The following is a 13,235-nucleotide window of genomic DNA, read 5'->3' as shown; positions in this document are numbered from 1 at the left end:
TCACTCATGAGCGGTGCTCTTTAACTTTTCTTTTATCGGCGTGCTTCCACAGTATGGGCGAGCAGGCCACCACTCGATTTCTCCTTGTGCCGTGATAAACTGGTTTTACCGTTAACCCGTTCGTGTTTGTTTCTCCACCCCGCAACTTCAAAGAAAAATAATAAAAATAGGTGAACACGTTGACAGCGTCAAAGCCATACCAATAAGATACTGATCACGCAAACCTCTGGTGATTTCTATAAGCAGAAGTGTACAGTGTACGTGAATTCTCTAGAGTCTAGAATACTTGCGTTGCACCAAAGTTCACGCGTCACTGAAAAGCGCAATCGATATGAGCACAGATTAATTGGAGGACAAAATCTAACCACTACCCACCTCAAGTTCGAAGGAATTTGTTACCACTTCTCTAGAATATTCTGACGAGTTTTAAGAGGGCCACATACCACCTATCATGCTTCCGCACCAGAGGATGAAACAGTATGCTCCTTTATATCGGCAATTCCATCCGGTCCAGCACTTTCTGGACCATGGTCTGAATGAAAACTTCCAGAAATCTATAGAGGGTTTGCCGGTTCGTGTCTGACCAGCCGCGGATCAGTTCGATGATCATGTTGGCGTTCACCAGGCCTGACCAGGGGCCAGTAATGTCGGCGCGCAGGTCTTCCAGCTCAACGATCCGCAGCGATTCTAGCACGATCCCCGAGCCCTTCTCGGCGGGCAGAAGGGACACCACGTCGATTTCGAATCTGCCGATCTCGATGTCCGCGTGGCCCCGGAGGATCGTCCCGTGGGCGACCTTCCAGTCGAACACCAGGTGAGCGTCTTTCACACCCAGGTTGAGCCGACACTCCATGAAGCTATCGTTGCAAGTGAGCTTGGAGCCCTCCCGGAAGTACGCCTTTTGCAGCCCGTGCAGGTAACCGTTGCTAACGGTCAGATGGGGTATTCCCATGAGCTGGCTGTCCAGTGGGTAAGGCTTGCTGAGGAAGGCCTGATTTTGGTGCACGAGGGAATTCAATAAGGGACCCAGGCCCGCACCAACGCCGCAGAAGGCCATGACTGGGCGTGGGGGCTTCTTTGCGGATGGACCTTCTTTCTCCACAGTGGCTAAGGAAAAGACAGACGGTAATTAAAAGAAAATCGCCTGACTCAGACATTTCGTTAAATGCAGTGAAGCTTTGTAACAAGCCGCAGACTGTCGGAATTTAGCGAAAATAATTCACCGCTAAACTTAGCGGACAAATTGTGACGCCATGACGTGACATCTGTCAACCATTACGTCACGCGACATGACGACATCATGTGACGCTGACGTATGAGACAACACGACATCACGTGACATTAACATTATGCGGGTCAGGCAAATACGAGCAAGAAACGAAATGAAGCACCCTTAAACAATGCTGCTTTTGGCCAATAAGCGTAGCGCATATCGAACAACATTATAGAGATGAAAAGAATGTGTTCGGTCTGACTTTCCTTATTTTGATCCTCGATACCTATATTGTTCCGGAAAACACGAACTCGTTTTGCTTTCCCGCAGCAGCTACATGATAAATAATTATGCTGAGCGTTGTGATGCTGTCCGTCAGGGTTGACCAATTGACGTAGACGTACATAGAGTTTTGATGTCTTGCATAATATTTTTAATGATATGTCATGACCGAGCAATAGCAAAATATATATTAAAAAAAAACAAAAAAAAAAACGAAGCACTAGCAGCCACATTCCAGCCTCTCACCTTGTCCTGATTAACACCCAAAAGCAGGATTTAAGATAGTCACCGATAATTTTTTCCCTTGGATTCAAGTGATGTTACATGAATGCTTCATTGTAACACCCACCCTTTGCCATAATGCCTCATGGCGATGCAAGTTTCTTTGTCAATAAATATTAGTAATAATAATAAACAAATCAATCGCGGTAGTTCGGCTTTCGTTCAATGCACGCCTACGGCGCCGCGAAGTCAACCTGGGCCTAGGCTACGAAGTCAGTGCTTTGGATTTGCGCCATAATGGCCACATATTTTCCTTGTTTGTTTATGAACACTTGCGCAAGGTTATTCCTCATCACACGCACCTCAGCAAAATGAGCCTCTCTTGTGATTTCGATGAGTAAGAGACAGAAATTAAAGAAATAATATTAATTTCGTGGGAGGTTGTAAAATTTTATCAAACATAGATTCTGGGTTGTCACGCACCCCCCCCCCCCCCCCCCCCCCCCCTTTCTCTTAAAAACAAACAAAAGCAAACTGAGAAAGCGCAAAACTGAATGAAATAGCTATGGTCTCGGTCTGTTCTATTCATGGTATTAAAAACATTGCGCATTTGTCCTCTATATTTAGCAGTGTAACAAACTAATGTACAGAAACACGAAATTTTCGGCTGGGAAGTAGGCTCGAGAAAACTTGCGAGTGGCCTCACCTGTTTTCAAAAGAGATGATTTTGCAGCCACCACATATATGGTAAAGATAAATACCCCAAAGCAACTACGAAGTGGATTATGCATTTGTGCGTCTGATGCAGGGCCTCACTTTTCTGTGACGAGGAGTCGGTCCCCGTGCGCGCATTCCGTGTGTCCATTAGGATCCGTCACGGCGTATATGACTGATGGCTACCACTTAGTCTACTTGGACCAGATTTCTGAGAGCAGCTGTGTCAACAAGCAACCAGGAACCCCGAGAGGAAAAGTACCTCTGTAGCGAATGTATGCTTTTCTTTTAATTTATTTATTTTTTATTGAGGACTTGTTTTATTTTTTGCGTGTCCTTCCTGAAGGTGTCAATTCCTCCCTTGTCCGGTTTCGGAAAAAGGCGATAAAAATGTGAGAACTGATAGATGAATACAATCACAGAACCCGCTGCCCATTCCCAAATTGTTTAAATTAGTTCAGCCTCTTATAATGACTGCCTTTAAAGCTGACTAAATGATTCTATAATCACATTTAAATAAAAAAGTTAATGAACAAATTTTTTTGTGAATCACTAAATAATACCCCTACCCAGTGGCGTCACTAGGGTCAGCGGCACCCGAAGCAATAAGCTGCCGCCCACCCCCCTTTTGTGACGCCACTGCCCATATACCCAATGTTTATTGAGCTCAATGAGCACACAATGAAGATAGTACCTAAAAATAAATGATCCCCATTAAAAAAACAAAAAAAACAGTTCAATCTAGAATTTTAATTTTTGTATAATTTTATAGATGCAGAATGACACCCAATACAGAGGGAATTTTCATAGAGAAGAGACATCATACTGTACACCCTGATGGCACCTGTAAAAACAAATAAGGTCCTCTGCTACGAGGAAAGATATCATTTTTTTGGTGGGCAAGCATTCAGCTTCTCTTGAAAAGGCTCCAGGTCCCCTGAAAAAGAACAGAAATAATGTGAGCATTTTGATGAATCCATGAGGGTTGCCATAAAACGTAGCAAGCTCGATGCACTCAACTCTTCAAGTCAGCCTTGACTTCTGCCAAAGTTGATCTGAAGAATAAGTTGCTGTTTGGTTGCTGCTTGTAAACTGCCTGCAAAAGAGGGAGAAAGCCGCTTTATGTTTTTGACGCCTGGTGAGCACAAGCTCGTAAGACTCAACAGGAACCTAAACACTTACAGCATCTTGCCTCAAAGAGCCGAGTTCATGCTCCAACACTTTAAGTTCCTGCAACTGAAACAAAGTTACAAAGGATTTGAGCAATGTTACACAGCTAGCACTACACCCTTATTAATGAATAAACAAGTGAGAGCCCTGTCTTGGTGTTGTATTGTATTGTGAACCAGAAATAGAACTGCACAGAGTAAACGGAACCAGAGCTTGCAGTAGTTTAGCAATATCAGCCACTGCCACGGGTCACGCCTGGATGGGTTGAGGCATTTCGTAGATGTTGTCATGCGACACAGTCTGATGAAGCATGAGCCCTAGGACGCCACCTCGACTGGTCATCGAGGTGCACGTGCTGCGTTCCTGCTCGTACAACTCATCCAGCCTGAGCCACTGCCGCACTATCTCCATGTCGATCTCTGCCCTGCGGAACTTGTCCCAGCAATAGTGCTTGGAACACCTCTTCTTCGGCAGGTTGCAGAAGTCTCCCGAGTGGTCGAAGACATTGGAGACGAGTGGAAAGCCGCAGACCTCGTCGTCGTTCACTTTGGGCTCCTTGGAGTGCTCGGGGCAGAGGATGCGCAGACGTTTGCAGTAGGTCTTCTGGTGTGGGTTGTAAAAGTCACAGAACACATTGTCGCCCTCGATGCGCGTCTTGTAGATGGACCCGTACGAGCTCTGGCTCTCATACTTGTTGAAGCACTTCTCCATGTGGCGCATGGCAGACCGTGCACTGACCTCGTGCCCGCACGTGACACAATAGGTGCTCAGCTCGCTCTCTTCGTAGTCATCCGCTGTCTCTTCGTCTTCGATGAGCGGTGTCTGCTTGGCTCGCTCGATGAGCGCCTCGAGCTGGGTTCGCCTGGCCTCGAGAAGTTGAAGAGTGTTACGTGCGTCGAGCTGCTGTTTTCGTATCTGCTCGAGCTGCCTGCGACTCGTCTCATCCGCGTGGCACGAACTCGATTGCCACTGCTGAATGCGGTGCGGCACTAGTTCATAGATACGGTTAGTGGCCAGCTTGAGGCCACAGTCATCGCTGCAGTACTTGGATCCCGAGCGAGCGGCAGCCGTGCAGCCCGGGCCGTAACACTGCCTCGGAATGTCGTCGTCCTTGCGACTTTTTTCTTTCTCGCCTCGGTGTTCCCGCTTGTGTTCTTCTTTGCGCGCGCGCTTCGATTGGGTTTTGAGCTCGCCGCCTTTGGTTGGACTGCGCTTGTGGCGTGGTTTCTTCGGTAAGCGCTGGAACAGCTCAGGCTCGTAGTCGTCGTCTACGTAGTCATTTGGCAGGTCCGAAGCATCGTTGGCGAAGTCCGGGTCCGGGTCGTAGTCGTCGTCGTCGTAGAGAGACTTGGAGCGTTTCGGGGACATGATGGGCTTCTTGCCCAGAATGAGGCCGAAGTTGAGGCACTGTCTTTTACGGCACTTTTGGCGGATCTTGTTTGGACCGCCGAACTTGCGCATGTCCTTGCAGAAATCGCAGCGGCCGCAGTCTTCGGTCATGTAACAGGCGGTACACTCACCGCACTGCCGCGTCGACTTGCGGCGCTTATTTTTCTTGGACCGATGCGACTTGTCCTTGTGCCTCGTCGGGGAGTAGCAGTAGTCGTCGTCCCTGCTCTTGCTGCGATTCTTGTGCTCGCTGTGAGAGTGCGACTTCTCCTTGCGCTCCTTAAACTTGATTTCGAGTGATGGATCGCGGTCCCGACATATGAGGCAGAAGAACTTGAGGATGTTCTTGGCGTACGACTCGGTAATGCTGATGCAGTCGCCATGGTACCACTCGTTGCAGTTGTCGCAGCCAATCATAAAGCGGCTCGTGTCGTTGGTTCGACAGATGCAGTAAACCAACTCGTCTTCTTCGGAGTTGTGCGCTGCGCCTGGATCTTCCTCGCCAGTGTCGGTCTCGCTGTCGGAACGCACCGTTGGCGGCGGCTTTAGTTCGTCTATGTCTGGCTGGGAGGACGGCGGCGCCTTGCAGTAACTGTGCATGTCCTGGCCGCAGTGAAGCGTCGTTTCGATGTCACCGGCACTGTAGTCGGTGCCATCGCTGCTCAAGCTTTGGTAAATGGTTTCAGTTTGAACACTACACATTTTGAACGAGTCACAGGCGTCAACGCGAGGATATAAATCAGGCTCGCGATACCGCTTTACGAAGTGGCAGCATCCGCATTTAAAGCAAACGAGTACAAGACGCTGTATTTCAGAAGAAACGGAAAAGAAACGGTGCTTACGCGTCTGCCGTCGCAAGATGTTGTGCTTCGAGCAGCCATTTTGACTGAGAGAAAACTGAGAAAACAGATGCACACACACTGAATAAATAAATTACATAACATATCGAAATAGGCGGTTATACGCGCCCTCTAGCTAATGTTTTAAAATAAATACTTTATAGGTGCTTTATTCTTCTACGTCTGAACCGCCTAACTTCTTGTATATATATATATAAAAAAAGGTGTGATCATTTATTTTTTAGTTTCCTCTTTGTTTTGATATTTAACACAGCCGCGTTAAGAAAGCCCAGAACCAGAAAGCTTACGAATCCAATCCGATCCAAAGGCGACACATGTGGTGCCAATCGTGGCGATCGCGAAACTTCTGGGACCTCGAGCGGTGTGTTGCGTTTATTATGACGCCTTAAAATATATTTACTTTTTATGACAATGGGCACCCCTAGCTATGGGCACTTCTGCGCACTATTGAAATGCATAAAAATTTCGTTATCAAAGCTGATCACGCGCTTCAACTACACTGCCGAGCCGATCGTTCACTCGTTGGCTTGTGTGTAGAAGAGCCATTAATGTTTATTCATATATCTTTAGTTACTGGTTACCTGCATGTGGTGAGTCCGTTTCACTTTAAGCGCGAGCTTTGTCAAAGCTATAGTTTCACGAGCACCTTGAGCGCCGATGAGAGCTGTGGACGCGCACTTTTCACTACTACTGAAATGCCACAAAACGTTGTCCACAAGGATGCGAGAGCGACTCCGGGCTTTGAGCGTTTCTGTCAAGCACGCGCGCTCGTCCAGTGCAAGCATCGTTCAACACAACATGCTTCGACTTCGCTTGCCCATGAAGTGAAACTATAGTTGCACTCTTACACCACCTCCAAGCGTGTTTCTTTCTTTTCAGTGTTTCTTTTTCAAACAAGGATGACGACGCCGTTCGCGAGATTCATCCTGAGCGAAACTGGACGGCAGACCTGCGGATTCCTGGGTCTAACGGCTAGCTTCGCCGCGTTTCTCGGCTCATCACTTCCCCATACATACCTTCTGTACAAGTACAAGGAAATTGTACAGTTTTACGAGTAAGTTTATACTTGTGATGAAATCTCCTTTGACATCTTTCAAACAGTGAAGGTTAGAAGCTCGCAGTTCACAGGTTTGACGTTTCTTTTGTCACATTTCCTTTTTTTAGGGATGCCGTGCCGATTGATTTGAACCCAGAGGTTGCAGACAGAGCAAACAAAGTAAGATAATATTTACCCTTCCAGTTTCTGTATTTTTCGATAGAACGCATAGCTTCCAAAATGCTTTGTTGACCCCGGCATCGTGCCACTTTTCTTGCCACTCCAGTGACAAATTAAATTCTAATCGGCAATATTTCCACATGTCGCTTAGATCGCCATATTGCTGTTCATGCTGAAAATTGTCCTTTTCATCACATATACATAGTTTGCAGGCCTCGCCATAGCTGGGTACTGACGGTTATTTCTACTCACTGGTTTCTAGTCATGGGCCGAATCTGCCGAACTTCAGATTCGGCAAAGTTCGGCATATGTTGAACTTTTGAAGGAAAGTTTGGCAAAGATTCGGCAAAAATTCGGCAAATGTCTGCACACGTGCGAAAACGCTACGGGGCCATGGATTGCAAATGGACGCCGTGCGGTCATGTAATTACCATTGTAAAGTGTAGAACAACCAGCGGTTATGGCGAGGTATGAGAATAGGCAACACGGTAACTTTGTTTGTGAGCTTTTGCAAGTGTTGTTCTTTTCAATATTTTCTGCCTCAAGTACAGAAGATCGACCAGTAATTTACGCAGCTCACTGCACAAGTGACAGATGATGCGGTACATTCTGGATGACGCATGTTTCATTTGACCTTTTTAGTGATGCAACGAGGTAGTTGAAGCATTGACTCACAATTACTTCAAAGCACTCCTTGCAATTATAACAATCTTGTTTTCAGCTCACGAGAAGTTTGTGCCAAAACAAAATAATATTGCTTTTTAATTAGCATTATTTCATGGTTTTCATGTATCTACATAAAACTTACCACAGAGCTATTGTGCTCGATGTTACACATCCGACATTCCTAACTCTTCCCATCTTCCTAAACGTCCGTGTGTGTCCTAACACCAGAAACCGGCATTTTAAAGGTTAAAAACGAGACGTTGCGAATATGGGACGCACACTTTCATGCAAAGCTGACGTCAAGTGACTCAAATCGAAAAACATGCATATTGACAATAATATTGTTATCTTTTCTGGTGAAGGCTCAGTTACCGTTGCATTCATTTTCGCACACGAAACGGTGACTCCCAGAGAAAGTAAAAACGTGGTGTTATTGCGTTTGTATCTACACCAGACACACTTGCAAGCTTGCGCTGATGAGGCCTCTAAACCGAAACTCTGGTAGCGTGATTTGACTGCGGCCGCTATTACCCAACTAACCTTGTAGTCGCACCACCTCTGCAAGCAGTCACTAAAATTGCCAGTAAACACAAAAACGACACCGATACAATTATCTTGTAGAATATAACCTTATTTAGTAATAACTGTGTCAATGTGCATTACATATCGCATTTAAGTTAAGAAAAATACAACAAAACTTTTTTTTCGCCAGAAAAAACAAAATATCAACGTAAGTGTGGTAACAATGTATCTTTGCCGAATCTTTAGAAAAGTTTGGCTTTGCCAAATCCCAAGATTCGGTAATAGTTTGGCCCATCACTACTGGTTTCTTTAAACTACAACATCTGTGGTGTGAAACCAACACGGCGAACCAAATGCTCGCGGCGCATAAAATACTGGCATAACCGCAAATGATGTTGCATGCAAGCTATGTATAGTGGAATCTTGCCCATATCTCAAATAGCCGCCTCGGTGGCTCCAAGGCGAGAGTGCTGGCCTACGGATCCCCATGTGGCGGGTTCGAATCCCGGCCGAGGTGCCCGCAATTTGACGGAGGCTTATTGCGGAGGAGGCGCCGTGTAACCAAGCTTACGGTTGCACGTCACAAGATCCCCAGGTGGTCCAAATTAATCCTCAGTCCTCCGCTGGGGCGTGCCAGATGCCCGTCATTGGTTTGGCACGTAAAACCCCCCCCCAAATTTGACTTTTGCCTGTATCTCAAATAGCCATCTCCTGGCATCAGAACAACTTATGCCCTGTACCGGCTGCCCGAAAAAGGTGCCTCTGAGAAGAACCTTTCTCATTGCTTGACAGGTTTTGGAAGCCACCACCCTCTCTCCAAGCCGCAAGGCGAACGTAAGGTTCTTCCCGGTCGCTATGCTGGACACCTTCTTTGCGGGAAGCACCGTTGCCATTTGTGGCGCCGAGATTGGCTTGCCCGTTACCTTCGGCTACAAAAAAGTGGAAGACATTAAGACTAGCAATCTGTCTATCCGCAACGTAATGCAGCCCATGTGGAACACCAGGGAGGCACAGCAACTCAAGGACTCTCTCATCCTCAGCGAGAAAGCTCAGAAGTTTGCCATAGCGCGCGAGATCTACTGGTGCAACACCTACTATGTCCACCTACACTCCCTTATGCTGTCTTTCTCGGTGGCCAACTGCTACGTCCTGAGCCGCCTGCTCAATGACCGCTTTCAGCTTTTGCAAAGAGTACCGCGGAAAGCGAGAGTGCTCATGTACGGTCTCGTGGCCGCATTCAATGCAACCGCCTACATCTGCGTCAAGGATGCATCCAGTCAGTACTGGGACAAGAAGGCGGACGAGAGTGCGGCTGCCCTCGGACGAGAGTATGCGGAAGGAGGCGTCGAGTATTACCAGAAGACACTGCAGAAGAACAGGGCGCTGCGAGAGCTGATGGGGAAGGCGGGCGAGAAGACATACACGTCCAAAGGAAACATCAACAGGATCTTCCGAACTGACCACCTCCCACTCACCTATAGGTTGGATTGCCTCATGAACCAAGTGAAGTTGTGGGGTAACGAAGAGACGAAAAACCAAGTACTTGCATAGCTGGACTCCTATTGTGTACAGTTAACATATAGAAGTGTGCGTTGTAGAATTAAAATAAATGTTAAATACAAAAATAGCCCTCACTGGGTGTGAAATACCCTGCGTGCAAGTGATCACCAGTGGTGTTGATGCTTAGAAGTGTGGCCGTATGAAGCGTTCCTATGTTTGTTTCTAGCTCAACAATCATAACTGCCTTCACTATCTTGATGAGTTGCAGTGTTACATAATTCCTATGTAGACAGATAGTTTTACATATCGGACGCTACCTGCATCAGTTTACCGGAATTCTCTAAACATTGGTAGGCATAAAACCTACCCTCTGAGACTGGACAAGTGGCAAATCTTTCTAAAAAGTTTTAAATCTGCCCGAAGGGAGCAACCTCCTAACATTTTGAACAAGTCTACCTTTAGAGAAAGTAAAATCTGCAAGTGAGGCCTTTCTAGGACCTTGTTTTATATGGTCAAAGCAATTACGAGATAAAAAGGCAAGTGCAATGATGAAACTGCTCTGCCAAGATTTGCCATGAACGCATGTCTGCTACATGCTGCACCAAAATGTCATTTTTGCCTAACACTGTGCCACGATTGTGATAGGATAAGCTTAAGCAAAAAATAATTTAATATTGGTTGAAAATAATACTGAAAGTAGAAGTGAAGAAAAATGGTAAAAACACGTATTTCAGAATATTTTTAGTCACCGTAGCTAAAATTCCCTCGTCTACCGTGCTGGCCACATCGTCGTTTGAACTTCCAGACGATTATGTCGGCAATGTCAAGGAGCTAAAATTTCAAGAAAATAAGAGTAAAATGATGGTATGGCAGTTACTGTGATAAGACAGAACCAGGGTCTGTATCAGACCCTTGTTCTGATACAGACCCTGATGAGATCACTAGATTTTCCAGTGTTGGGTAAAGTACTTAAAATACAAAGTAAATGATAGGTTATGTACTACTTCAAGTAAACTAGTAAGTACATTGGGCACAATGTACTTGAAATAAAGTACTCTAAATACAATGCACTTCCAAAGTAAAGTACAAGTCCTTTTTAACAATCTTTCAATTTGGTAATTGGGGATTTTCGTGAAGGGCGGCGAATATTGGATAAAGTCAGGTGGCCACAGAGTATAGTTGTTTTACTCTCGCTGACAAACTATTTTAACACAATCAACTTATAAGGCACTTATTGGTATCCGTCTTATAGCCGCCATTACTTCATTTAGAGAAATGACCAGATAAGCGATGCATCATCTGCTCGGGTTTCTGGTGAGAGTAGAATATCCCTCTCAGTATAGCTTCAGAGTTGACATAGCAACGTTTTAGCAATTCAGATTTAACAAGGTTAAATTTGGAGAATCTACTTTGAAGCTGGGAGCTGTACTTTTCTTGGAAAGTACCAGAAAAAAAAAAAGAAATACTTGAAGTGAAGTACAATTACACTCGGTACTTCCAAACACTGTGATTTTCATCTCGGCCACATGCCTCCAAGTTGTGGCACTGTCGCCGCTCGTGTCAACCTTCACCCCCTCACTGGCGCGCATGCGTCGAGCTTCAACGCGTGGCATCAGTGTGTTGGGAGAAGTGGCTTATGAGGGGGAACACCCATGGATTAGTGCAATGGGCCAGGAAATTATGCCGGTGTATTACGGGTCAAACTTTTTTGGTCTTGACTGTAGGTCGACCTCTAATTTAACAGAGTGGTGCGGAGAAAAGAAAAAGAAACAAAAAACTCTGAACTATTTGAATAAGTAGTTAAGGTAGCTCCCGTAAGGTAGCTTGTAATATTTGGGAGGGGTTGCTGTCTGATATTAGATACTTCAGTTTTGTATGTACATGAATCTTGGTGGAACATATTTTATTTATCGACATGATAGCAGATGTGCTAGTTTTATCAGGAATATTACATAAACGATATTGACAGGCGACACAAAGCTACTACCTTCCTATTCTACATGGCACATGCTAAACCAACATTAAAGGTCTCAAAGCAGTTCAGGCACATGGTTTTCGTGGCTGTATAGGCCTGCCAGCTTGTACATCAGCTGTGGGCACAGTTTCCGAGGCACGTGCCAGGCCTGTAGAAGTGCTATGATGCAGGAAACATTAAAAACTCATCTAAGACACGTTACCAAACATAGACGTCACTTACTTGCACACCTTACTACCAAACGCTCAACTTGGAGTATTCTAAGGCATTGTTAAAATGAAGTAATGCATCCCTGTTCAACATGCAGATTTCCCCATGGACTCTCCCTTTCTTCGTTGTAGCACTTGAAATTGACAGCATTCGAAAGAAACCAAACATTAGCCTATATTTATGTGTCGAAAACTCGCATATATACAGACAAACCTTGTGTCGAAAATTGTTCCACTGCATTGAGATTCCATCATACGTCACAACGGAAAACGTCAAGCGGTCACAAGACATCCTCGACAGCGACCAAACAAGTAGGACTTCAAGAAGCTCTTAAATTTATATTGGCAAAGCCGGCTCAAACTAGGACAGTGTTTTCAGACACTAAACCGGCACTTTAAACTATATCCAGCATGTATACATACAACCAAGTGAAAATAAACAAAGTGTTCCTACACTTTTATGAGGTTTTCAGAAATAAGAGAAACTTCGTTGAGTTTCAATGGATTCCTGGACTCTGCAAGATAGCTGGAAATTAGGCAGCAGATGGTGCTGCGACTTCAACTAATCCCATTTTCCCCCAATGTGGAAACACCCTAGACTAGAGGCAACGTTACTTAGCTCATAAATATCTATGTCCAAACTGCAACAAAGCGTCTCTGAAAGAGTGCTGCACGCCATTACTCTCCTTTATATTTTTTGGATCCAGATCTCACCTAACGTGTCACGTAACCTACTCAAGCGAATTGAAGCTCACTGATTACGCCTGGGTATTTAATAAAACTCGCAAGAATTCCTGCACCGCATTCGGGAGATACAGAATCCGAAGTGCCCAGAGTGTGATTGTGTATAAACTGTACCCCATATAGTATGTGAATGTACTTTTTACGATGCAGAAAAGAAACTTCTAAAGAACACCCTGTCACATCTAGACGAGACGACCGACCATTGGCAATGTCTAAAATACTAGGGGCCTGGGACTCTCCACAAAGTGAAAACCGCAAACGCTCTCCTCCATCTTTTATCCGTAACTCGCCTGCAGTTGTTTGTAAAAAGAGTTATATTAGACACTATCTGTGTTTGCATACAGGACTAATAGTTCTATAATTTCGCCAAGGGTACAATGCTCAGTTGAACTTCACACTTTGGACAAACATTTGTGCCATGCAAAAAAGAAAAGAAAAAGTTCTTTTTATGCTCGTGTCCCACTAGAGCGACAGACAAACAAACGACAGCGACAAGCTACAAACCAGAGTCTTTCGCGATTTGAGAGGCTTTGTAGAATAAAGGAGGCTATGC

The 13,235-nt window shown here is 45.3% G+C and overlaps 3 protein-coding genes across 3 annotated transcripts; 1 reads left to right on the top strand and 2 right to left on the bottom strand.

The window, feature by feature from the left end:
• Positions 1-330: 330 nt before the first annotated feature.
• Positions 331-3,326, bottom strand: LOC120837951. The gene is made up of 2 exons (XM_040207602.3): positions 3,258-3,326; positions 331-1,107 (listed from the first exon to the last, which is right to left on the bottom strand). The coding sequence occupies exon 2, from the start codon at positions 1,055-1,057 to the stop codon at positions 488-490; it is 570 nt and encodes a 189-aa protein (XP_040063536.2). The 5' UTR covers positions 1,058-1,107; positions 3,258-3,326; the 3' UTR covers positions 331-487.
• A 423-nt stretch (positions 3,327-3,749) lies between these two features.
• Positions 3,750-5,935, bottom strand: LOC120837950 (CXXC-type zinc finger protein 1). Its single transcript, XM_040207601.3, has one exon. It carries the CDS (start codon positions 5,690-5,692, stop codon positions 3,851-3,853), a length of 1,842 nt encoding a protein of 613 aa, XP_040063535.1. The 5' UTR covers positions 5,693-5,935; the 3' UTR covers positions 3,750-3,850.
• Positions 5,936-6,150: 215 nt separating this feature from the next.
• LOC8033601 (transmembrane protein 177) lies at positions 6,151-9,881 on the top strand. Its single transcript, XM_040207603.3, has 4 exons — positions 6,151-6,211; positions 6,730-6,904; positions 7,015-7,066; positions 9,047-9,881. The coding sequence occupies exons 2-4, from the start codon at positions 6,750-6,752 to the stop codon at positions 9,803-9,805; spliced, it is 966 nt and encodes a 321-aa protein (XP_040063537.1). The 5' UTR covers positions 6,151-6,211; positions 6,730-6,749; the 3' UTR covers positions 9,806-9,881.
• The last annotated feature ends 3,354 nt before the right edge of the window (positions 9,882-13,235 follow it).

The sequence above is a fragment of the Ixodes scapularis genome, unplaced genomic scaffold (genome assembly GCF_016920785.2).
Source record: "Ixodes scapularis isolate PalLabHiFi unplaced genomic scaffold, ASM1692078v2 PGA_scaffold5__190_contigs__length_132052651, whole genome shotgun sequence".
NCBI lineage: Eukaryota > Metazoa > Arthropoda > Arachnida > Ixodida > Ixodidae > Ixodes > Ixodes scapularis.
This window is presented reverse-complemented; position numbering and strand designations above follow the sequence as displayed.